This window comes from Thamnophis sirtalis, unplaced genomic scaffold, assembly GCF_051295495.1.
Source record: "Thamnophis sirtalis isolate CommonGarterSnake01/CBP01778 unplaced genomic scaffold, rThaSir2_p1.2 scaffold_7, whole genome shotgun sequence".
In the NCBI taxonomy this organism is placed as follows: domain Eukaryota; kingdom Metazoa; phylum Chordata; class Lepidosauria; order Squamata; family Natricidae; genus Thamnophis; species Thamnophis sirtalis.
In genome coordinates, this window is record NW_028261387.1 from 12,790,272 (window position 1) to 12,817,162 (window position 26,891).

Below are 26,891 nucleotides of genomic sequence, written 5' to 3' on the forward strand. Positions count from 1 at the left end.
TTACATTCACTAATTTTTGTCCTCAGCACTTCTATTTTTTTCTTTTACAGGCAACATAAAGTAACAGCACTTTTGGAATGTAATAGTTGCTAAGAAAATCTAAAAGAAACTCAATCAAGGACAACTGACCGACAGATTTACTGTGAGATGCTCAGTATAAATAGATTCTATGAATACTGATCAAAGTTGTGAAGATATGTGTAAAAACACTATTAATTAGTTATAAATGAAAATTAAATTTTTAGATTACACTAGAAAACTAATGTACTGTTTTTCAGAGCAAATATTTACATGTTGGAAATGAAAAAGGCCCTATTGTTTAATAGGCTAAATTTTGCTGAGTCTACAATTAAAACTGGACATCGTGTTCTCTAAAATGTTTTATTGTTACAAACAAGTAGATTGAATCACACATACACACAAAAATACAAGTCATAACATGTACTTTACAATGAGTGATACAGTCCAGGAGACAGGCACACTCACGACATAATTCTATATTGAATAGGCTTCTTCTAGAACTATTTACCCTGCATTTAGTTAAAACGCTTTGTGGTGAAATGATTTAAACTTACTACTTTATTTATATCCAAATCTTAACATCAAGAAACAAAAAACAAAAAAAATCGATGTTCACAAGATACACAATATAGGAAGTTCTAACAGCGAGATCACTAGAAAGGTTCTATTAAAAAATTTTAAGCAAAAGTGAAAACAAATTCTTCAAATGAAGTACATGCAGAGGGTTGACAATAACAATAATCTTGTTGTAATTGCTAATAAATTTTACAGTTAGCCATATGAACCCGAAAAATAAAAGTAGGACTTCCCTCTGCTTGTGCAAAATGTTTCCTATTTAATTATCTTCCGTTTGGTCAAGGGTGAAGTCAGTCTGTTCTTCTGCTTCTTCTTCTTCCTCCTCCTCCTCTTCTTCTTCTTCCTCTTCTTCGGCTTCGGCTTCAGCTTCGGCTTCGGCTTCAGCTTCGGCTTCGGCCTCTTCTTCCTCTTCGTCCCCTTCTGCCTCTTCTTCCCCTTCTGCCTCTTCTTCTTCCTCCTCTTCTGCAGGTTCATTTGCCTTGTCTTCTTCTTCTTCTTCTGCCTGCTGTTCTGCACTTTGATCAGTGACTTCAAATGGATTTTCACCCTAAAAAGCAGTAATTAAAGTTAATCAAAAAACGAACTATTCACTGAAATATGTACTGACAGGAATAAAAATAAATAAATCTAAAATTGGATTCTCAATTCATGGTGAAAACAAGCAGGAGTAGCTTCAATATTTACTTATACAGTTTATATGGCCATCTACTACTTCACATGGTGGCTAACAATATTTAAAATCAAAATGCAAATAACACAAAGCCACAATTACATTTCATGCTATATTTTCTCGATTTTGTTCCACTAAATTTAGACTACTTTACAATCAAGAACATATAATAAGCATAATTCATGTACCGATCATATAAGTCTATTTGCAGTGTTCTTTGTAATTCATTCAAACAAACCACACATTTTTAACTGATATACTGTACAGTATATCTCCAACCACTTCTTTCCAATGGCTTATTTTTTAATCTGGAATACCTAGAAGTTGCAATACAACTCAGTGCAGAACTCAAAAGTTCTAGTGCCGTTATTACTGAAATTAAGTGTATTACCTACAAAAACAATACACTGAGTAGGGCAGAAAGTACAACTATGTTTCCTTATCTAGTTCTTCTAGACAGTCCAACTAGATGAGACATAAAATCCAGACATTGTAACAGTGTAGCTTAACAGCAGCAATCAAAGATTCAGAAGGATAAATTTGACAATTCCATTGTACTTCCTAGATCAAACATCATGAAGCATATTGAATGGTGAAAATATGTTACCCTTTATTTACATGATAAACTTAAATTCTAGAATAATCCAGTTTCAAAATAGAAAATATCAGTTTTCTGTTGGAAGTCACTATTTTTTAATGTGCATTTATTTAAATAATTTATATGACTACCCATCTTGCAACAGTGACTCTGGGCAGCATGCAATAATTAAAATCAAAACTAGCCAATAAACCTATTGCCATCAAGTTGTTAAACTACCTGGCGTATTTCGAAAGGAGCAAAAGCAGCAAAAACGATTACTTTTCAATGCCATTAAGACAGCAAAATGAATTTTGGATCATTCTAATATATTCACTTTTTATGAGCGAGCTCTCAACTAGTACAATGAAAAGAATGATCAGCATTTTTATCTTAAGATTTAATTACGTCACTTGTAACTTTCTGGGTTTTTCTGTTTGTTTTCCTGCTTGTTTTTGGCTTCTTTTCCTTTTATCATACATTAAAATTATTCTAAAACAAATTTAAAAAAATACATTTGGAGCAGCAACTGACACATGCAATTTTAAAATTTGTAGAATTATGCTGAAGAAGCTTCTTGGATGAGAAGCAAAACGTCTTCAAAGAAAAACTAGAAAGTTCAGTTGCCTCTTGAAAAAAGCACCCTTGGGACAATTATGCAACATTACTTATTATGCTTGCTTCAGAAATATTTTAACGTAAAATATATACTACCTTAATGTACAAATATATTTAGTGGATTAATCTATTAACATTAATTTAATTTTCCAGCCTTTCCTTCTATTAATATGTGAGCTACATTTTCAGCAACATCAAATGTAGTTTTGGATTTGTTAAATACAAATAAATTAATTTCATATCAATTTTAATCATCGCTGTTGCTGCTGATGGTAAAATTAATCCATATTGCAAACTTACCTTGACATAACGTTCATACCGTGCCTTCACTATGGGGTTATTCAAAATACTGGTAGCAGTTAGAACGCTTTCTCTTTTAATTTGTTCTTTGTAAGTCTGTAAATATTCCAAAGCAACATTCAAAAAATATCACAACAAAAGTTGAGTTAGCCATATATATCAAGTTGTCACTGAAGAAAAAAAATAATCTCAAAAAAAGTTGAATTCTTACTAATTCTTGTAAATCTAAATATCTGTTATTACTATCTATACTGAAACTGATCAAGCAGGGACTACAACTCATTACTAATTCTATGGAATCTCCAGTGTTGAAAAGTGGGAAAGGCATGTTACGGAACTGATCATTTTGAAAGGCCAGGGCTGCAAACAGCCATAAACCCTTATATGTTAAAGCAGCTACAGTGTTTAGGCTGATAAAATGGGGGAAAAACTTAAATACGTATGCATAGAATTTCATTAACTGATTTTCACAAATTTGTAGAATCTGAACTAAACCTGGATTTACTTTAAAGGTATGTTCTGATACGCCCCGAGACCTTGAAACCAATTTGAGGAAGGAAAGAAGTGGGTACTTCTTTGAAAACTACATTCTACTCATTATACAAACTTTCTATTTCAACATCTCTTTTCCACCCCATTTTGTCCTTATGCAGTTATGACAAACTTAATAAGAACTAAAGAATTGTGTGCACCTGTGCTCTTAAAAAAAAAAAAAGTGGACTCCTCATTTAAAAGTTCTAATTCCAAGCCACCCTACACAAACAATGTGTGCAAAATCATTACAAAACGAATGGTGATTGGCACTAAAATATATAACTCAGTAACTGGGAATTTTATTTACCCTGACCCAAGTGCCTGGGCACAAATGCCTGCTTTCACCTGCCTTTCTAATGACTACAGGGCTGGGGCTGATCACATATTGGGGAGAGGGCATATCATTCCAAAGGGCAGGAACAGCTGCTAAAAAGGCACCCCTTGGGTCACACAAGATGACACTGTTTCCAAGAAGAGACGTGAATGCAGCCTTCCTGTTGGGAGTGTATGGGACAGGTAGAAGGTGGTCTCACTAATAAACCAGTCGAATGCTTATAGGTTTTTACAGGAGATAACCAACACCTTGAAATACATCTGGAATCTATAGAGACCTTGTGATATGTACACAATGGAATGGACTAACTGAAGTTTCCAGGTTTTCAAGGGCAGTTCCATACAGAGGACATAAATTGCAACAATCCAATTAGGTGATAACTAAATGTGAATGACCATAGTAAGCTCCCCTCCCCAACCCATGAACAGGTGCAACTGGGACACAGAGTGAAATTTTGCAAAGTCCCATTTCAGTCCAGGAAGCCCCTCAAATTGTACACTAATGCAAGCAGGGTAGTACAACCCTGACCGGAGTCAAAGATGAAATCTTTCCAGCTCCAGGCCCCGTGAAGGCCAAAACCCACATCTAGATCCTCAGAGCTTAAAGACAGCAGGACCAAACCGTGACAATTTCACTTGAGTGACCCAGGCTCAGAAATGCATAACTATCAACAAACTGGTACTGCATTCTGTGCCCACAAATTAGTAAATCTAACACTTTGTGTAGATGTTAAAAAGGAAATAATTCTGATTAGATTACTTTCCCCTAGCCCTATCAATAACTACAACAATCTCTGAAGGAAAGAGAACTACCACAAAACAGTGGCCCCTACACCCAGCCCTCTCTGCCAGTTCAGAAGGGTACCATGTTCAATGTATCAAGACTAATGAGAGGTCAAGGAGGGATATCCCCATCCTGAACCAAACTAATTTTCTCTCATCAGAATACCGCCAATCAGTTGTTCTAGGCAATGGAGGTTGCCTCTTCCGGGGAACACTGGAGCCTTCTCTGCCGATCAACTACTCTAGGTGGCGGGGATCACCTATTGCCCCCGCCCTATTGGTGGCGGTGAACGGGCGGTGGCGGCGATAAGCAATTCCTGCCGCCTAGAACAGCTGATCAGCAGTATTCCGGGAGGCCGATCGAACCGCCAATCAGCTGCTCAGCAGAGAAGAGTGCAGTGTTCCCTGTCAGAGATAGCAGACACAAGGGAGGCAGGCTGTTTGCCATTTGCTGCAAGGATGCTAATCAGATAAATACTGGATGGACGCTGGGAGACAGAGGCAGATTTTCTTTTCTTGTTTTCCTCCTCTAAAGCTAATGTGCCTCTTATAGTCTGGAGCGTCTTATAGTGTGAAAAATACGGTACCTAATACTCCTTCCTTCTATTTTCCTCACAACAACAACCATGTGAGGTCAGTTGAGCTGAGAGAAAGGGACTAGCCCAAGATCTCCCATTTGGCTTTCATGCCTAAAGTGGGACTAGAACTCACACCTTCCTTCCCTTTGACTGACCCCTCTATTTACAAGATGATGTGTGATTAGCATTCATAAGGTAACAAATGGAGGCTACTGCATCCTCCCCATATTATACTTTTAAAAGCACATAAAAATGAATACAAATGTTACACAAAGTAAATCTCAGTAAAAGTGAAAAATGAAAAAGAGTGGAGCAAAATTACTTTTTTTTCTTATTTATATGGAAGGAGAAGGCTCTATTTATTGTATTAACAATATTTATTATGAAAACTTAGCAACAATCTTTTTTTTCATCCTTGAAAGAAAAGAAAAACTAAGCATCTTTACACAAATGTTATTTTTTACCAGTTCTCATATATTTGAAGAATAGATCAACATCAAATAAGATTGGCCTTTCAAAAAAAGATGTAATCAAGGGAAAGTAATATAGTAACTTATATCGTTTACATTTTCTGATTACTTTGCAGTGGAATGAATCATGCTAATATTTTACATAGTCATCAAGGTTCTTCATAAAGAACTGACAAATAGTCAGACTATATATCTCTAGCCACCTGCAACTCTACTGAAATTGTACTGAGTAGATACATTTTACCTGTTTTCCTTTTGCATGTTCTGGAGACTTTAGATGCTGCTGAACAGAACTGTGTAGTGCAGGAACATAGACGCTGCATGCTGAGCAAAGGACAGTCTCAACTTTCATCATATGATCATCAGCCGTAACACCTAGTAAAGACATAACGGAGGTCTGAGATTTGGTCAAAAAGAAAACAGGTTCAATATATAAAAAAGAAGCAATATGAATTTTGCAAAGTTAAAAAAGGAACAGTCAAACGGGGAACATTTCCAAGTATTCAATTACTGAGTAATATAAAAAAGGGGGAGCAGAAGAAGAAATTACATATAGGTAACTCCTCACAACAGTAATTGGGACCAAAATTTCCACTGCTAAACAACGCAACTGTGAAGTGTGTAACATGACTACACACTTAACAACAGCAATCCTGGCAGTCTTGGTTACCATCAATAAGTGAGGATTTCAGGACATTAAGCTAGCATCTTTCTTCCTGCTTGCTTTCAACAAGCAAAGGCAACGGAGAAGCCTACAGAAAGTTGCAAGTCCTGGGTGGTTCGCCAGAAGGCCAACAGGTGGGTACGTGGCTTCTGTGGTACAAGCATGGTCAGAAGTGGATGCTGCCTGATGGACACTATGGAATATGGGCATGCATGCACTACAGTGTATCAGATCGCCATGATCTCATACTCCACAGCCAGGCTCTTTTGGGGGGGGGGGCAAGCAAGAGTGGGAACAGTTTGTGTTGTTTGTCATGGTGCTGGGACAGAGTTGGAACTTTGAAAATCTATCATAGATCCCACTTGTTCAGCTCCCTTTGAACGGCTATTGAATGAGTGGTTGTTAACTATCTGCAGTGAGAATGAGAGCCTTATTGTGGCCAGTCCACTTGCTGATAATAGAATCAAGAGACAAATATTCAAAACAATTCACTAGTATGCACCATACAACTATAAAATGTATGAGTGATCCCCAAATATATTCTATACAGCTGTGCTAAATTTTTCAGCATTTCTTCCTCACACTGTGAATTCTAAAACCTGTTAATTTTAAGTTTCAAAAACAGGTTCAGATTTCTAATTTTTCCTTCATGCTAATTCGACAGATAAGAACCAATGAATCTTACATGAATTTTTTCAAATCCTCAGAAATCCAAGGATCTAAATCTAAGTTGGAAGAAAAAAACAGGATTGTTTACTTTTGCTTCCTAAGAAGTGACCAAGATTTTACAATTTGACCTTCCAGCATACTGAGGCTATATAGGCTAGAACAGCAGTGTTGAAACAGAACACCTATTTTAATAGGCTACTTGCCTTCCATCACATCTTTTTCAGTTATCTGAGCAGCTTCCATTTGGCTTGTAGTCTGCTGTTTACGCATAGCCGTCTTCTTAAATTTATTCACCATGCACTCCTAAAACAGAAATTAATATAATTTTGGAGGAACTGTAAATTATTTTCACTTATTCCCCGGTCATCTCCTACATTGTGGAATTCTAGATTCAACAGTTATGATTCAAATAACTATGGAATTAGGGAAAGAATAATATAATTTTCTGCAATACTGGAGTCCTGTTCTCTTCATCGCCCACCTTGAAAAATATTACATAAATTGTTTCCCCAACAGAATGCAGGAAAAACCTCAAAAATTGCACAGCCAGAATAAGGCACTTCTACAAATTGCAGTAACAAAAGGCTCTTAGCTTTGTGGCTGTGAATAGACCTGGCAATCCTATCACATGATAGACTATGATCAAATGGCACTATGAAGAATATAAAGGTAAAAATGTGTGACTAAATAACTAACCAAGCATTGGATTTAGCAGTGAGATGAAGGGTGCAGGAGGGCAGAAAGCGAATTTATCATCCGAGCTCGATTTCAGGAAATGTTTTAGGATGACAACATTAGAAGATCAAACATTTTCAACATGCGCACAATGAACCTCATCGTTTAAAAGCACACTGTAGAAATATTTCTTAAACAGATAATAGCTATGTTTGGCTTTACACCAGTCTATTGTTTATAATGATGATTTTTAACCCAGAAGATTAAACTGTTAATTGAACTGGTTAGCTGAATTTACAGAATTAAAATAGCTACTCACATGTAGAAACTCCATCACAACTTTGTCAAATTTGGTCTGTTTCCGAATGTGCTCTAAAGTCTCCTGGTGTACAACACTTTCAAGATGAGCTTCAATGTCTTTCTCTTCAAAGGTTCGAAATTTACAGAATGAGCAGGTGAATGCCATTCTAGCAGAAGATACAGGCACATTGTCAGTGCAACATGTAGAAATTTTAATGGAATCAGGAGAACTAGATATTCTGATTAATGAAATTATCTTATCAAGCATTTAAACACTAATGAAAATGCATCCCTGTACTTAACATCTTTCAACTATATGACAAATGTAGCCATCGTAATGAGATTGTGAGTTAGTGTTTTGAAGATCGCAACAAGTTTATGGACAAAGCGAAATTTGAATCTAAAATTTCCTGGCTCAAACATTTAGCTACCATACTAGCTTATAAAGCAAAATAAAACTCTGTAATGCATTTTTTTTTAAAAGAGGGTTACTTAGTCTGAACTGTAAGAAACCAGACAACCACCAGATGGCACCAGAAGGCTAGAATTTTCTTCTCTCTTTGCTATCTAGATTTTTACAGATCAGATCTAGTAGCATCAGAAAAAAGTACCATTAACAAAACCACTCTTCACTATTTAATCTAAACAATTAAGATGACTCCTCAAGATGGCTTACGGGCATTCTATTCTTGTCGAAGATTTCTTGGGGATTTCAAAATATTTCCTGCATATAATGGCTTATTATCCCCATAAATCATCCTTCCCTACCCCCAGCAAAACCCCAGATATATGCAGACATGATAGAATAAGTACTGAGATTTGAATAGACAACACCATGAAACAAACAGAGCCAAGGCAGTTTAGAGCAAGTACCATTGTTATGATACATGCCCTTAAATTATGGGTGGGACAAATTCACAATATTTCCTCTACAAACCTGTAACCATCACCATACTTTTCACTATTTTTCTCCCTCCTACGCCTTTGCTTCTCTCTTCTTGCCTCAATTCGACGTTTTTCTTCCTCTTCATTTTTTACTTCTGGCTTGACGCCTAAAAACAATTAAGAGTTAAATAAATACTTAGGTTCTAGACTTTTAACCAAGGGAAAATTTGAACTTACCCTACTACCTTTCAGCATTATTTAGAATATCTTAAGGAGGGATAATTTATGCCATATGGGATGATGGCATCTATTACGATGCTGTTGAATTAAAAGGAAAAAATGCAATTTTTAACACTTTGTGATACATGTTATGTTTAAGGGCCACATTCACTGGAATAATATCTAGAATTGAAGTCCAGCCTTAATGTGACAAAATAATAAAGGCATTAAGTAAATGCTGAGAATAACAATGGGAGATCGCCTCAAATGGTGGGGCTATAATTACCATAATTTCATGTTTATTGTTAGATAAAATTTGTTAAAACTAAATATTTGCCGGTTTTATTGTGAAGACAGCTTGCAGAAACAGACAAGAGAATGCATGTAAGATAATCAATAACAAAACAAAACAAAACAAAAAGGGGAACTTCTGCTATGACATAGCCCTACGTGGCCTGGGACCAGGCTATTTGAGGATCTGCCTCTAACCACATCTACCTGTCCCACCAGGTCCAGCAGGAAGGGGGTGCTCAAGGTCCTGTCTGCTAAAGAGGTCCATTTGGCAGGACCCAAACAACATGCCTTTTCTACTATGGTTTCCACCCTGTGGAACATCATCCCCCATTAAGGTGAGGTTAGTCCCATCCTTGTTAGCCTTTCGGAACGACCTGCAGGTATGTGTTTCAGCACATATGGAGGTCCCATGGTTGTATTATGTCTAATGGGATGTTTTTATCCTGCATGCTTACTTTTATTTTTGAAATGTTTTTACGGTTGTGTTAGTTGTATGCTGCACAGTCTTACATTCGGTGAGATGGACAGCTCTACAAAAATTTGTTAAAGAAATAAATCAGAAATAGACCTAATTTTCCCTACACGGCTAGGGAAAATCAACATACATATTAAAATGTATAACATTCCTTATTTTTCCAAACATCTGATTGAATGCCAGAAAAAGTAACTTCAGTATTTTTCTCTATTTAAGGCGCCTTCTTATAAGGGAGGCAAGCTTTCAGTCCATATGTCAAATGGGGGTTTATTTGTCGATCTGGACATGATTTTCAAGCAGCCAAACAGCTGTTCCCTCTTACTTGTCACTTTGAAATAAAAGTCTACCTTATTAAAAACAGGTATTAAATGAGCTATCAATTTCCCAATTGACAAAGCCATCTAATGTGGAACTAATAACTAAAGCATTACACAAATATTTTTTGGAAATGACTGTACAATTTCCATTATCTAAACATGAGCAGAAAGAATATATGAATCTAATAGCAGAGAAATTGGGAACGCTTTCTGATTCCCATTGGTTGAACAAGAGACACATACCTCTATCAACTGTCACAAATTATAGTTGAAATTAAGAAAGCTTAGGATGACCAATACAGGTAATCCTCAACTTACAACCACAATTGAGCCCAAAATTTCTGTTGCTAAGCAAGGCAGATGTTAATTGAGTTTTGCCCTATTCTATGACCTTTCTCCTTACAGCAGTTAAGTGAATCACTGCAGTTGTTCAGTTAGTAACATGGTTGTTTAATGAACCTGGCTTCCCCATTTACTTTGTCAAAAGTTCACAAAACATGATCCCATGACCCCAGGGCACTGCAACCTTCATAAATAGGAGTCAGTAACCAAGCATCTGAATTTTGATCATGTGACCATGGGAATGCTGCAATGGTTGTAAAGTGTAAAAAACAATCATGTCATTTTTTTTTCAGTGCCATTGTAACTTTGAACAGTCACCAAACGGATTTCTCTATAAGTTGAGTGCTCTCTGTACTGAATTCGTTGTGGGGAAAAAATGAGTTTCATTTGAATATACTAACAAATTGAACGGCCTTCAATTCTTTAGTATTAAGAATCTGAATCTTACATCAGGCTTTAGTTAATGAGTCTTCGATTCCTTTTAAAAGATAAGAGAGATACATACGCCTGCCTGGTCATACACTGCAACCTGTAGCAGCAAAAGCACTCTATTTTACAGAACAAACAGCCCTACTCTAAAGCGGTGTCTAAACCTAAACGCTATTGTTATTAGCATATATAACCTAGCCAAAGCACAGGGAACTGCTAACCTAAAAGTCTTGGTGCCTTTAGAGATTTTGAATCCAGCCTGCAACCTTACAATTTTCTCTAACACTAAATATAATAGAATTCTTTATTGGCCAAGTGTGATTAGACACACAAGGAATTTGTCTTTGATGCATATGTTCTCAGTGTACAGAAAATATATATATATATACATTTATCAGGAATCATAAGATACAGTACTTAGTTATAGGTACTAAATAAGCAATCAAATCATACTAGGTAACTATATAAAACAATATAAATTGTGAAAAGGTTATAGTCACTGGTGAGATTCAGCTAGTTCGCACCAGTTCGGAAGAACCATCTTTTAACTGATTGTGGAGTTCTGCGAACTGGCTGAATATTCAAGGCTGCCTGCCTGTCTGCCGATTCCAGTAGCTCACACACACCTCAGATGTTCCAGTGTGTTTGTAATTAACCAAAGGAAGGGAAAAGAAAAGGAAGAAATAACCACATAGCCATTTCTTCAGCAGAAAAATTCTAGCCTCTTTAAAACTCAAGGGAGGAAGTAAAGTTTCTATCTGGCATTCAGGTGCCTTGCAAAATAGCTAGACCCCTTCCTCTCTATGACAGTGCCTCAAATATTGGAATACTGCTATCATGTCTCCCCTGGTCCTTCTCTTCACTAGACTAGCCACGCCCAGTTCCTGTAACCCTTCTTCCTATGTTTTAGTCTCCAGTCTCCTAATCATCCTGGTTGCTCTTCTCTGCAATTTTTCTAGAGTCTCAACATCTTTTTTATAGTGTGGTGACCAAAATTGGATGCAGAATTCTAGGTGTGGTCTTACTTCCGTTGAAGTCTGTGTCTGTCTTGTTTGGTAGCAGAGCCAAAATAGAGTTATAGAGGTACAGATGACAGTGTCAATAATTCCTCTGTAGAACTCAATCAGCAGCTCCTTGGGCAGTTTGATCTCTCTGAGTTGGCGCAGAAAGAACATTCTTTGTTGCAGTTTTTCAATGAGGTTTTTGATGTTAGGTGTCCATTTTAAATCTTGAAATATGACAACCTAGAAACGTGAAGATTTCTCTATTAATATGTATAATATGTATGATCCTGTGTTGTCTAGTATTGTAAGAGGTGGTAGTATAGGAGGGTTTCTCCTAAAATCAACCACCATTTCTATGGTTTTGAGTGTTTAGTACAAGATTGTTCCGGTCACACCATAAGGCTTGTTCAATATCCCATCTGTATGCAGAATCGTCATTGCCTCGAATGAGATCACTGTTCTATCATCTGCAAACTTCAGTACTTTAACCCAGGGATCTTTTGAGATACAGTCATTGGTATATAGAGAGAAGTGGAGAGAGCACAGCCCTTGGGGGACAGGGGGCTGTGCTAATTGTACAGGTATCTGATATGATTTTGCCTAGCTTCACCTGCTGCTTTCTGTCTGTTAGGAAGCTTATGATAGATCCATTTACAAGTGTGGTCAGGTACAACTAGCTGATTTAGTTTAGTTAGAAGAATATCTGGAATGATGGTATTGAATGCTGAGCTGAAGTCTACAAAGATGATCCTTGCATAGGTTCTGGGACATTCAGGATGTAATACAGAGCCATATTAACAGCATCATGTGTCAATCTATTTGCTCGGTAGGCAAATTGCAAGGGGTCTAACAGTGGATCCGTGATGGTTTTCAGGTGGGCCAGCAATAGCCTTTCAAAGATTTTCATAACTACAGATGTCAGAGCAACCGGTATGAAGTCATTCAGTTCCTTGATGGTTTCTTCGGCACTGGGATGATAGTAGAGGGTTTGAAGCAAGAAGGAACATAGCACACCTCTAGTGATTTATTAGATGTGGGTGAAAATGGGGGCCAGTTGGTCAGCACAAGCTTTTAAGCAAGAAGGAGTTATCTTGTCTGGGTCTGGTGCCTTTCCCGTCTTTTGTCTGTGAAATAGACCTTGCACCTCAATTTCTGTAATCACCAGAAGTGGTGGGCCCAGTGGGATGGGGATCAGTTGTAGGAGGCCTGGCTGTTGTTGGTGCGTCTGAGATGGGGTTTGTGGATAGGTGGCAGTAGTTTTCTCTCAAACCTACAGTAAAACACTTTCAGATCACCTGCCAGTTGTTGATTTCCTTCAGCATGGGAAGGTTTGCTGTAACCAGGGATATTTTTAAGAGTTTTCTACATGTTCGCTGGTTCATTTGTTGAGAACCATAGCTTTTCAGAGCAGCTTCTTTTTGCTGCTCGGATCTCCCTTCTTAATATATTTCTGGCCTGATTGTACAGCATTCTATTGCCTTTTCTGTAGCCTTCCTGTTCGGTATGACACAGCTGCTTAAGTTTAGCTGTGAATCAAGGTTTGATTCTTACTGTAGATTCGCAGGTTTCTGGTTGACACACACAGGTCTTCGCAAAAACTGACATATGACGTTAAAGTTTCCGTGAGTTCATCCAAGTCTGCAGAGATATCTTCGAAAACATTCCAGTCAGTACAATCAAAGCAAGCCTGTAGCTTTAGCTTTGCCTCCAGAGTCCAAGATCTCGCTGATTTAATTGTTGGTTTCATGGTTTTAAGTCCTTGTCTATAAGCAGGTACACGGTGAATCATGCAATGATCAGTGTCCCACAGCTCGTGGTAAGGACCGATAAGCATCTTTTAATGTTGTGTAGCAATGGTCTACCGTATTCTCGCCTCTAGTGGGACAACTGACATGCTGAAAATATTTTGGTAGCTTTTTCTTAAATTAGCACTGTTGAAATCTCCTAACACAGTGAATCTGGATATTTAACTTCAGCCCACATAATCTGGTCAGCTAGAGTTCGTAATACATTGTTTACACAAGCTTGTGGGGAAAACATACACAGCAATTGGGAGAAATGAGGAGAACTCTCTTTATTGGAGAATAAAATGGTTTGCAATTGATAATTAAATAATTAAAGTACCATTACCTAAAATTCCCGCTCCACCCTTTCTTTGCCTCCGGGGTTTCTTCTTGTTTTCATTTATCCACTGTTCAGAGGAAGCTGCTTCTTCCTGTATTAGAATCTCTTCTGCATTTGTAAAGACAGGGGGGGTGTAGTGATAGAAAGCTGCCCATTAAAGAAACATTGCTTGATGCTTAGCAGTTGGTCTCTTGTGTATGAAATCCGTAGAATGATAAAAAAACAGCAGAACTTAAAAGTCTTATCAAAATAAAAACAAACTACTATTTATGTAAGTGGGACATAATTTTAATCCTAACAAGCGACCAAGAAAAGTCGGGGCGGGGGGGGGGGGAGAACAAGGAGAAGAAAGGAACAAGCCATGATCCACTACCAACTCTGCTTAACTTTAGAATACAGTCCAACACTTTTTCCCCCTCCTGCGATCATGGAGCTTGATAATAAAAAGATGATTCTCCACCACTGTTCTAACCCCTGCCACCCAGAAAACATCCCCAATACCCTCCAAAATACTCCATAGGGATACACTTCTAATGTTGCATCTTATCTCTGAAGCTCAAAGAGTATGCAAATGAAATTGCGTTTTAATTTCTTTGTAAGTTATTTGCTTGACTTCTGCAGAGACACATTGCTACATCTTGGGTTTCAAGCTCAGCAACTTTAAATCCTAGTCTAGCAGAGACCCGGAGAAGGGATGTTCAAGTCCATATATGAACTTGATACCTCTATTTGGACAGCTGAGATTGGAACATGTAAACAATCGCTAAAGTACCACTACCTAATAGATCTACAGACATACTGGCAGACTAAACAAACTTTAAATCTGAAAATGATACAATCGGAGGGAGAAATAAATCCACTTAGCTTCATTATTAAGAAGAGTGCAGATTTTTATCAGTGTAAGATAGTTTAATGGAAAGCTTATTACACAGTATGAGATATGTCCACAATTTTTGAAAACAAGAAACTTTATGTAATAAATTTCCAGCACACCTCATATCATACAGATTACATACAACGACAAAGCACAAGAGGGGAAAAGAAATTTAGGATCAAATTTCAATTTCAGATGTTTTCTTACGGTACTTGTGGGCTGCAAAATATATTTTAGCAACTGAAGCATTTAGAAAAAGTTTTTCTAAAAGCAGCAGAAGACATTATTTTTGGCAAAATTCATCTGGTAGTTGGACTACTCTCAAATCAATACCTGATAAAATTCTCAGTAACTAAAAAGTAAGAATCCTCAGTATACCACAAGCAAGAGATTATTTATCTGACACATTGATTACTGTTATCAAAACAATCAACTTGAACCCATAAAGGTAGTGCAAGAAATAGCACAATTATATAATGTGCAGCTTTTATATAAAGGTATTTCACCAGGTGAAACTGAAAAGACCTGTTATTTTTCAATGAAACCAAGTCTAGGCTAATTCAATTTTTTTGCAAAACACCTCTTCAAAGCTTTTACGGTTCCTGTTTTAGTTTTATTCAAAATACATTTAAATATTTATTAGAAATTCAGATGTTAAAATTAAGAGATAGTCCTTGACTTACAACAGTTCATTTAGTGACTGTTCAAAGTTACAATGGCACTGTGAAAAGTGGCTTATGATAATAGTTCACACTTATGACCATTGCAGCATCCCCATGTCACATGATTTACATTCAGATGCTTGACAACTTGTTCATATTTATGGCAGTTGAGGTCCTGGAGTTATGTGATTCCCTTTTGCAGCTTTCTCAGATTCAAAGTCAATGGGGAAGCCAGATTCACTTAACAACCATGTTACTAATTAAAACAATTACAATGATTCACTTGAACAACTGTGGCAAGAAAGGTCATAATATGAAGCAAAATTTACTTTACAAATGTTTTGCTTGACAACAGAAATTTTGGGCTCAACTGTGGTCATAATTCGAGGACTACTCTGTTTTCCCGAAAATAAGACCTCCCTGGATAATAAGCCCAATAGGGCTTTTAAGCGCATGCGCTAAAATAAATCCTCCCCCCAAAATAAGCCCTTTCCAAAAATATTGCAACACAGCAACAGCCATGAGGTGACCACAATCGCTTCGACCTGCACCTCAAAAATAAGACATCCCCAAAAATAAGGCCAAGTCTTATTTTCGGGGAAACACAGTATCTGTATATACTCTATATCTGGGTTACAGTTTGTTTTATCCTCTTTTATATAAACTGTTCATTGATATTAGCCTGCAATATTGCAGGCTAACTCTGCCAACTGCCAGCAGTTCATTTCTGACCAGCTCAAGGTTGACTCAGCCTTCCATCCTAAATGAGAATCCATATTGTTGGGGGGCAATATATTAACTCTGTAAACTGCTTAGAAAGGGCTGTAAAGCACTATAAACAGTATATAAAGCTAACTGCTATTGCTATCTTATCAATACTTTATTAGTAGAAAAGCACTATGGCAATTTTATTCTCAAATTTCATAACACAAATCAAAACCTTTTGGCGCATCCAATCAATAATTATTTAAAGTATAAAAACCCATGCAAAAAAATCATTCACTGGCATGTCACTTGGGTCCCTCCTTAAAAGCATAACATTCTGGATGAATTTCAGTAATAATGTAATTGTTCAGAGAATATGTTAAATTTGGGAGGACTATTATTTTGTTGATAACAGCCCTATAGCATCTCACATAGCAAGTAGTCTTCACAATAAAAAGTCAGAAAATAATCATACATATAAACAGATTAAATTTCCTTAATCAAGAGCATAGTATATAGGCACAAAGTTGGTGAAATATCTTGTAACTATCTTTCAACAAATTTAATTTGTGCCACCGAGGTCAATCCTTATGAACAACTGGTAATAGAAGGGACGCTTTGAGACTGGAAAATGAGGTACAGCAATGCATTATAAATGTATCCTCTCAGAAAATATTAAATAGAGCTGTAATTCACATCTTTCATTCAATTACTTACTAGGTTTGTTTTGGTTCATCTTCACATTAGGTTTTGTCAGTTTGGGTTTCTTGATAAATGTCCCACCTGGTTTATTATACGGCTGCTGTATCATTTTTCTCTTTATTCCTCGTGCAGCTACTGCTGCATTACTGGGTTTGTTATGATAGTCTACCACAATTCCAGGTCTATGCATGCCTCCAAAGTCTCCCATATACTGTAAATAGGTGAAGACCAAGTATTAGAAAATGATATGGCTGACCATAAACAAACTAGCTTATATAAAAACGTATTTTAAAATATTTTAACTCAAGAAAAAATGCAATACTAGTCAGTTAACACACACCAGGATTGCAAACTGATTAGTTTTTAAAATATTTTATTTAAAGTGTTTATATCAAATGGATTTCTGCTTATTCAAAATCATTGGTCCAGACTATGAGCCTTAGAATTTTACCCAGGTTCATTCTCAGGATTCTCCAAATAATGCCTCAAACAGACAGAAGAAAAATTATTTCTACAAAACTATATGTATATATGTATATATTTTACTATGATTAAAGTTTTAAAATATTTTGGTTTAAAATATGCTCACTGAATATGTATGTAGGGTTTTCTGTATATAATATTGCCTATGTTTAAAATTTGTTAATATCCAAATATTTTTTTTCTCTTTACAATTGTAATGGGATTCCAGTTTCATTTATGAAACTTTTTACTTATATAAAATATATATTTAAAGTAGTATATCTCATATACTCCTATTTTCACTAAACAGTAATTTCCAAGTAAATACACATAGAATTTTTATGTGAGTCAGGGATTTTAAGATTTATATATTATAAATATGTAAAATAGCCCTGCATTAAAGCAGTTAATTTAGGTAAATAAAAAGCTACCTTCATAAAATGTCTTTTCTTTTCCCACTCATATAACAAGTAAAGCTAATACAATGCATGACATATTAAAACTGATTAGAAAACTGAACAATTCAGTCCGATCAGCAGCTTGTGTGTGTCTATCCATCCCCAGTGTTGAGATAATTGTGTAGTAAATGTAAACTCAATGATTTTTTTAAAAAACTATTAATTATATCAGAAGGAATAATGAGCAAAATAAAATATTAGCTCCTCTTAGATCAAATTGTTTCAAAAGGAAAAAATAAAGTTTAGAATATCAATAAAGCAGTAAAAAAAATCTAATCCTAATTTGGACATCTATCTTATAATAGAACCTACATGATTGAATTCATTGATTTTAAGGCACTGAATTATAAAACAAACTGAAGAAAAGGAATGAGTATAATAGCTATAATTTAGGCTCCTAAATTATCTGTAATACTTACTTGGAAGTTAGTAGCACTTACTTCTGAATAAACACACACAAGATTCTACTGACGGTAATATAGGCTCATCTGACTGGATGAGTGATATTATATAAGCAGAAATAAATAAACTGCCATAAATATTTAATAGTAAACCTTAGACACAATAAAGGCAGTACGTCTATACAATATTTCTTTACTTTGAGTAGCATTTATTCCTAGCAGGCCACAATGTGTTAGAGATCATTATACTAAACAAATCCATGCATATGTTCTATATGTCACTTTGTAACAAACTGAGTTCTAGTAAATAACAGTCTAGCAATATTCTCACCCTGCATATTACATACATCAAAGGACACTTTCTAGGTGATGTAGATTTGCACGAGCAAATATTTTCAGAATCTATTAAAGGTGCAATGCATTTCACAGAAATAAGCAGTTTATTTCTTAAAGTAGTTAGTACTTAAGAGAAACACTAAGCTCAAGAAAAGGGGCAACTGTTTACAGACTAAACAAATCAGCTTATTCCTTTAGCAACAAATTATAGAAAGATTACTAGGGTTCCTACATCTATGGATTAAATGCCAATTGTTCTCTTCAGATGTATCATTACATAGATAAATCAATTAAAATATAATAGGCATGCAGAAAACTTTAAAAATATTCCAATTTACATTTAATCCTGCAATCTACTTTAAACTTGTAATTGTTTTCTTAAGGCCAACTTCTTGAAATTCAATATTTAAAAAGTTTTAAGAGAGCATCTATTAATGATCAACTGAAATGAAACTCTCTATATAAATTCAGATATGAAATTATAAAGCAAGTTAATGGGACATCATCTTATAACTTGAATCTTCTGAAGTTTAAAATGCTGTTAGTGATGTTTTGATTTGGTAGGGTAATATTTGATATGTTAATAATCTTTGAATTGTTCCTTTGAACGTGCACTAAAACATTAGATCCAGCATGTGAGCGCATCTAGTACTGAATTAGAACACAACTAACATAGTTGAGTACAGTGTTACCTTTCTTTCAGCATGAACAATTCTGATGATATCCCTTTAATAATGGTTTGAAATTATCTTTTTTAATGCTTGAATGTATTAAATCTTCCCTTCCATGTAAGTCTAAGTGACCTTAAAGTAAGCTAAAATTGGGTAGGAAGAACTAATTGCTTCTTGCCTCAACAAAATCTGTTCTGTGGCATTTATCCTTTAAAATAAATAGTATACATACATTGCACCTTTAACCTACTTAAAACGAAAAAAAGGTTCTAATTAACCTTTACAAAGTTTCAAGACTTCTCCCACTAGCCAAGATGCTAGTGTTAACAAGGAAAAATGCAATTCCTTTTAACCCCTTTTAGACCAAACCCAATGCCTTAATATTCACTTTTCATAAAAAAAGTGGTATGATAAAACCTTAGCAACTAATCTTATAGTACATTTACTTGTGTAAATGAAGAGAGAGACAGGGTACTAAGTTCTGGGTAAACACCAAACCGGATTGGAAGGTCATCAACCCTAAGAGTTTGGCAAAAACTGCAGTGTGATATACAGTGCTTTTGTTTTAATGCTATGGTCTTGAAAGGGTTTAAAAGAGTGACTAGTGAAAAGAATCTGAAAAGATTCTGTACTTACTCCTCGGCCACGGCCTCTGCCTGTTGATGGTCCTCCAAAAGCATCATAGTTTCTGCTTCCAAATCCACTGTCAGGATAAGCAGGCGTTCCTCTCCCCCGAGAGCCTACAGGTGCAGGCTTCATATGGGGTGAAGAAAAACTGCTGTAGGAAGAGTAAGTCTCTCTTCCTCTGTCCTCCATAAACCCAGGCCTCAATTTTGAGCGTGAGTAAGGTGCTTCCCAGCTAGACCCGCCCTGGCTTCTACCTCCGAAAGAGTCAAGGCTATTCCGGTAGTTGCTGTCAAATCGACCACCATAACTACCTCCGAAGCGGCTTTGTTCGGGTTCATTATAACCATAGCCAGATCTGTACAGATCTCGCCCACCCAGAGAAGACCCGGAGTCATAAGACTCATAAGGTCCAAACCTGGAAAAGTTGCAGTGAGGAAAAAAAAAGTAAGCTTACTAAAGTTAAACATTTCAAAAGACAAGTTATCAGTTGACATTTATCAACTAAAATCAATGTATATTTTACTTTGGTAGGGTTTCCTTTGATTAGGGCTGGGCATTTCCATGCTGTGATCAGACAGAAAGCTATCTGAGTCACTTTTCAGTTAAAGATAGTATTAAAATTCAGAATGCCTAAATTTCACTAAATTTAGTTGCTTAAAATTATTTCACCTCATTATTGTGCCCAGACCTAGTCTAACGAATGCAGGCACCTGCATATTTTAAAGGTTCATAAAAGTCTTTTGTTTAAAGTCATGCCAAAAACAATTCAATAGCATTTGAAAGACTTTGCTCTCAACTAAGAAGCTGTGACAGTATCAATAATGCAACTATTTTAACTTGCTATTTCAATGGTTCATAATTGTTATATCTTACAGAAGAAATCTAAATACTTTTTCTTAACTATGTCTCATCTTCTATTACATTTACAATGTATCAGAGAGGACTGGGGAATCTATAGCCCTCCAAATGTTGTTGGACATGAGCCCCAGAATGAAATGCTAAGAAATGTTAGGCTTTGAAAACATTTGGAAGGTTGTAGATTCACCTGCCTCTGTTTGTAGGGAATAAGACAAACACCCTTTATAGAACTGAAAAGTCAAAATAAATCTTAAATATTAATGACCCTTTGGCACAGAGAAAGGCTGTTTACATGCAAATACTATATTACCAAAAAGCTGTATGTAGCATTTAAAAAAAGATACTAATTGAAGAACAGAAAAAAGGGTACAGGATAACATCAATGTCATAAACTGCACGGAAATAGGAATTCATTTTCATTCCAAAGTATTAACTATATTTTAATTCATAATTAAAGAACTTGAAAAGAAACTTCAAATGCAGGTAATTAAAAATCACAATATGATGAGAAAGCTAATTTTATCTTGTTTCCAGTTCATACTTTAAATACAAAACTTTCATATTAAAAATACCAACTACAAAGCAGTCCATTACAACAATAAACTTTTTATATAATGCATTCAGTAAATTCCAACCATATTCAGATTACTAAATGGTAGGTACATTTTCTCGATTCTCAAAATAGTTTACATCAGTGTTAGTTATATTATTTGTTGAAAAGCACTGTGCATTTATACAGCTAATTTCCCAATTCTTTTAACAATCAATGCCACAAAAAACTGGAAGAATCGAAATTGTCAACCATGTTCTTCTTGCTGCCATCAAAGAATTAGGATATGCAAATGAGACTGCAACCAGGTTTAATATATCATACAGTTATTTTGTTTCAAATGCAGAGTTCTTACAAGAAAGCCAAATTTAGAATTAAATTATATCTGATGTTAGTAGACATCAACTGCAGGCACAGTGAAAAATCAAACTTTGCCAGAAATATTGCTATAGTGCTAGGAACAATTTTAAAACACTGCACAAAAGTGTGTTTTAGTGTAATTAGTACCTGCCAATAAAATAATCTGGACATGAAAAGCTGTCTACCAATGAATATTCTTGCAAAATATATTACTATTCAAATTAAATTTAAGTGTTCCTTTCAAACAGAATGGGAAGCAAACACAGCAGTTCTGATACAATTAAGAGCATTTCAGTTCTAGATTCTGTGCTAGTATTTAATTGCTAGGTTTTTAAAAATCATTTGTTGAAATAGATTTTAAAAGAGATCTGAGATAAAACATATATTGCAGCATTATTTTTCATATAAAAATTATTTTAAAATAGGCTACACATTACATTTCTGCATAATAATGCACCATACCCTGCAATATGCTCAAGGAACACTTAAACTGGATAGAGGTATACTTCAGAATATATTTAGATTATCTTTGACATACAAAGCAAATGATTCAGTATTTTACCTGGCAGCGCCACCTCCTCCTCCACCGCTGCCTCCATGGCTTTCCATTCCATATGACTGATTCATATAAGAGTCCATAGCTCTTGGGGCACTATAGGCACCATGTCCATAATCACGGTCCATTTCTTTAAAAAAAAAGAAAGAGATTTAAGATTACTGAACTGTTGCAGATTAGTAAATTAGGCACTCCTCAATTTACAACCACAATTGGGACCAGAGCTTCTGTTGCTAAGCAATGCAGTTAAGTGAGTTGCACCCCATTTTACTGCTATTGTTAAGTGACCCACACGCTTGTTAAATAACTCATATGGTCATTAAATGAATTCAGCTTTCTCCGTTGATTTTGCTTATGAGAATGGTTGTAGGTTAAGGCCTACCTGAATTCCAGTCCCAAGAACTTATAATAAAGATACCACCAAGATGCTTACCTCTAGACAGCAAGACCATACAAATTCAATCACACAAAGAAAACTATCTGTCCTCTGCTTTCTGGTTCAACTAAGAACGCTAATTTGCAGAAAAGCAGCTAGAAGAGATGAGACTAAGCAAATGAAGCACAAACATTCCATATTTATTTGTTTCCCCCCAAAAAATAAAATCTTAGAGAAGGGCCATAGGATGATCAAGAAGGTTTTTGCCCAAAATATTAAAATTCTGCTTCTTCCAAGACGTTCAACAGTAAATGTTATATATTTGTGGTTCAATAGTAAATGTTATATTATGCCTGCTGCACTACATTTTCCTCAATAAAATATTTCTTTTCTCATAATTTTAGCTGTTATGAATACAGGGTTTAAAATTATATAGAGTTTATTTTTTTACCTGGGTCTATTAAATGCAAGTCAGCTAATCATATTAAACATTTCTGATAAATTTTAAAATTAAAATTCTAGAAAACCTTTATCAGTGATTTAAAGAACACATGGAATAGCAAGGAATTTGCACAAAGAACAAAATGTTGCAAATGCTTTAATTAGCTACATACAAGTTTGATAATAAGAGAGACAAAGTTAAATAAAATGAGACCATACATGAGACATACCCAAGAAATATCTGGGAAAAGAACATTTTATTAATGTTTATAGGGACATTTTATGAAACTTTTATGTAATATATTTTTTATCCACACAAATGTCTTTCAACTTCAAATTTGCTACTAGCAATTGTCCCCAAGTGGCATATTGTCAGGCCCAGCTCAAGAAAGACATAGAACAATCCAAATCTTTATCTCACTACATCCAATAGACAGAATCTTGTCAGACTAAACCTTTTATACTTTCCCAGATGAGTAGACCCTGGAAAATTCTAGCAAGTCAGTTATCGTAACTATCCTCATCTATCTCTTATCCAGGTCTGGTGCAGTGGTGGGTTCCGGATCCCGTACCAACTCGTACAGTTACAATGGGGCCCAGCGTCCTCCACATGGACACACGTGCTGCGCACATGTGTCATACATGCCAGTGAGGCCTCCAAAACGCTCCAGCTGCTTGGCGGAGCGTCGCACAAGTGCTGTATGCGCCATGCACATAAGCGCAGAAGGCTTTAAAAGGACAGGTAAGGAGCTCGGGCGGGCGGTTGGGCCCTCTGGAGCACCATACAGGAACAATACCCAGTGCTCCAGGTAGGCTCCGGTACGCCCATATTGGGGCGTACCGTATGCAACCCACCACTGCTCTGGTGAGATGTAACTAGTTTAATGCCCACTTCCTAGAATGGGAGGAAAAATAATACATGAGGATTTAAATACTTTTCAACTTCTTACACTGAAATTTATGACTATTCTGTTTTTATCACATCATTAGTTAATTAATGCATAGCAAATAAATGTTAGAGGAGGCAGAGCTATGATTGCAAGTTTCTTGTTGAGCTCCTTATATTGTTTTTTGGTAGCTATTTTTATTCCACAGAGCAAATAAATTCTGGCCATATAAACTTTTATATATGTATCTATACATTTACCAGCCAAAACTATCAACTTCTATAAAAGTATTCTACTGCTTCCATGAAACTACTCAATAACCACAGTATCAGTGAAATGTTTAATCTCAGGAGTTATTTTAATTTTTATTCAGGATTATATATTCATTTGACCATCCTATATAAAGTGCAGCTGATTTAGCAAATTATATCTGAAAAAGCAGGTTTCCAGCAAAAAAAGAATTATAAATATCTTCTTATGATAGCAGAATGTGACAACCAGCAGTAACAGCAAGTTTGTTTGCTATGGGTCCCCTCTACTAAGGAGGTTCATCTAACAAATACCAGGAAAGTTCTGCTTCCTTTTTGTGGAACATCATCCACACAGAAATAAGTTTGACCCTCACTTTGATATATGCTTTTGCAAGGCCCTAAAGACCTGGTTTTGACCCCAGAAAGTGATGCAGCCCCTCCAGTGGTTTCTTTGATTGAGTCATTGTTGCTGTAGGGGAGGGGGTATTACAAGTTATTGACTTACAACAGTTCACCTAGTGACCGTTCGAAGTTACAACAGTACTGAAAAATGTGACTTATGACCATTTTTCACATTTATGACCATTGCTGCATCCCCATGGTCACATGCTTGACAACTGACTCACATTTATGACAGTTGCAGTGTCCCAGTCATGTGATCTCTTTTTGGTGAACTTCTGACAAGCAAAGTCAGTGGAGAAACCAGATTCACTTAAAAATTGTGCTACTAATTTAAGAACTGCAGCGATTCCCTGAACAAATGCGGTGAGAAGAGTCCTAAAGTGGGACAAAACTCCCTTAACAAATGTCTCTCTTAACAACACACATTCTGGGCCCAATCGTGGTCATTAGGTTGACGACTACCTCTACCATTTTTCGTTAGAATAGAATACTTTATTGGCCAAGTGTGATTGGATACGTCTTTGAATGTTGAATGTTTATTTTATTTATATGCCGCCCTTTTCCCCGAGGGAGACTCAGGGCGGCTCACAACTCAAACCAGGGAAGGGGGATACCAAACAAAAATTAAAAACGACACAAAACAACAATACATAATTAAAAACACACAGCAGTCATACCAATTCGAGACGGGGGCAACAGTTCTTTAGCTCCAGGCCTGTCGGGACAGCCAGGTTTTAAGGGCTTTGAGGAAGGTCTGGAGGGTGGTGAGGGTTCGAATCTCCACGGGGAGTTCGTTCCAGAGGGTCGGAGCAGCCACAGAGAAGGCTCTCCTCCGGGTAGTCGCCAGTCGACACTGGCCGGCGGATGAAATTCAGAGGAGGCCTAATCTGTGGGATCTAATCGGTCTAGTGGAGGTAATTGGCTGTATATGATGCATATGCTCTCAGTGTACATAAAAATTTTTTTTTGTCAAGAATCATAAGATAAAACACTTAATCAGGAAACAATTTCAATATGAATTATATTGGGTTTTTATCTTTGTAAGCGGCCCGGTGTCACCCAAACCCATATATAAATTTATTTATTTTTTATATTTAAGAAAATATAAGTTTTCTAAAATCAAATAAAAAAAAACGCCCGGAAAACAGCAACAAAATCGAATACGCTCCTCCTGAGAAACGCTGAGGCCGAACCACCTCCCATCCGCAGGCGGGAAAAAAGCAAAACTTCCCCCCTTCGGTTCGGCTCCGGGGCCCTTCCAGGAGGGCATCCCTCGCTCCCATTCCTCCCCACGTGGGGAAGGACCAGCTTTCCTAAAACTGCAAGGATCACGTGGACTCCAGGTGACGTAGCGGGGCCTCCGCCCGGAGATCTACCGTAGGGAAAAAAAACCTTTTTCTTGCCTCGGTTAAAATTCCGGCCATCCAGATGTGGCCCGAGTTTTAAAAAAAAAAAACCTAACAGTTCCTGGGCCGGTGAATAGGTTCGGAATAGGTTTATACGAGGGTCTTCGTCGCCATCAGTTACTACGCCATTCCAGAAAGCCACGCCCTTTGTCGTCCCCCCCCCTCCTTTCAATATGACTAGTGACTTCAAGCGGGACTATAATTCGCGCCGGGATTGGGATTAAAGACGGTAAGGTAGACTAGGCCAAGGGGGTCGTGGGGGGGACGGGGATTGTGAGGAGCGCGGCCTTCCTCAGGCTCCCCTGGGCCTTTTGTGTCGAAACCCACGCCGGGAATTTCGTGAATTAACATGGCGCGCCTCCGGCTGAGAGGAGAAGCCCCCCCCCCTCCTCTCACTGCCCCCCCCCCACACACACACTAGGCCGGCACGCTCGTTTCCCGCCGGCGCTGCGGTTTGTTCCCGCCGCCATTTGGAGGCCAAGGCGCTCCACGGCCGCGACGGCAAATCCCCCCCCAAAAAACCTCACCTTCCCCGTAATCCATGGCGACGACGGCCCTCGGGGGTTTTCTAAGCGCGGTTTAGAAGTGGCGTCGCTCTACGCGCGGCGTTCGCGAGTTCCCTGTGACGTAGCTTCCGCTCGAGCGACGTAGAGGAGCACGGCGCGCCACGTGCGGCTTCTGAGCACGCTTAATGGCTACGTCAAAAAAAAAAAAAACTCTGAGCCGTTGAAAGGCGAGAGAGAGGGGGTGGGGCGAGCACGAGCAGGTTTCAATCGCTAGAGATAACAGCAGCTGTAGGAAGATTGGCCGGGAAGGAAAACCGAGTAGGAACCGCTTTCTTGATCGCCCCCTAGTGGTCTGATATTTATACGCATGCATGTTAAGACTCCTGGTATCGGAATTGTGGACAATGAGATGTTGTGCAACATGTGTTTGTTGTTTTTTTTGCATAGAGAAAATTACAGAAGGTCAGGGTGGCAAGGGTGAGATCTGTTTGAACTCTCCCATAAAAAAAGTCCTAAAAAAAGTTTTGTCAAAATGGACAGTGA

The 26,891-nt window shown here is 37.0% G+C and overlaps 1 protein-coding gene across 3 annotated transcripts; it reads right to left on the reverse strand.

Moving 5' to 3' along the window:
* Nucleotides 1–367: 367 nt before the first annotated feature.
* ZNF326 (zinc finger protein 326) lies at nucleotides 368–26,498 on the reverse strand. Of its 3 annotated transcripts, XM_087719324.1 has the most exons (11): nucleotides 26,370–26,498; nucleotides 22,086–22,209; nucleotides 19,765–20,170; nucleotides 16,816–17,011; nucleotides 13,864–13,965; nucleotides 8,706–8,820; nucleotides 7,788–7,935; nucleotides 6,997–7,096; nucleotides 5,705–5,835; nucleotides 2,763–2,858; nucleotides 368–1,144 (listed from the first exon to the last, which is right to left on the reverse strand). In XM_087719324.1, the coding sequence occupies exons 1-11, from the start codon at nucleotides 26,383–26,385 to the stop codon at nucleotides 857–859; spliced, it is 1,722 nt and encodes a 573-aa protein (XP_087575450.1). In that variant the 5' UTR covers nucleotides 26,386–26,498; the 3' UTR covers nucleotides 368–856. The 3 variants fall into 3 exon arrangements, with proteins under 3 accessions (XP_087575450.1, XP_087575452.1, XP_087575451.1); XM_087719326.1 differs by lacking the exon at nucleotides 13,864–13,965 and having other exon boundaries at nucleotides 16,882–17,011; XM_087719325.1 differs by lacking the exon at nucleotides 13,864–13,965.
* Nucleotides 26,499–26,891: the final 393 nt, after the last annotated feature.

What these genes read in the sequence shown, in the direction of transcription:
- ZNF326 (XM_087719324.1), bottom strand. An exon ending in GGAGGAGGTGGCGCTGCCAG is followed by an intron (nt 20,171 to 22,085) that starts GTAAAATACTGA and finishes CAACTTTTCCAG; the next exon opens with GTTTGGACCTTATGAGTCTT. An exon ending in GGGTGGAGCGGGAATTTTAG is followed by an intron (nt 8,821 to 13,863) that starts GTAATGGTACTT and finishes AATTGTTTTTAG; the next exon opens with GCGTCAAGCCAGAAGTAAAA.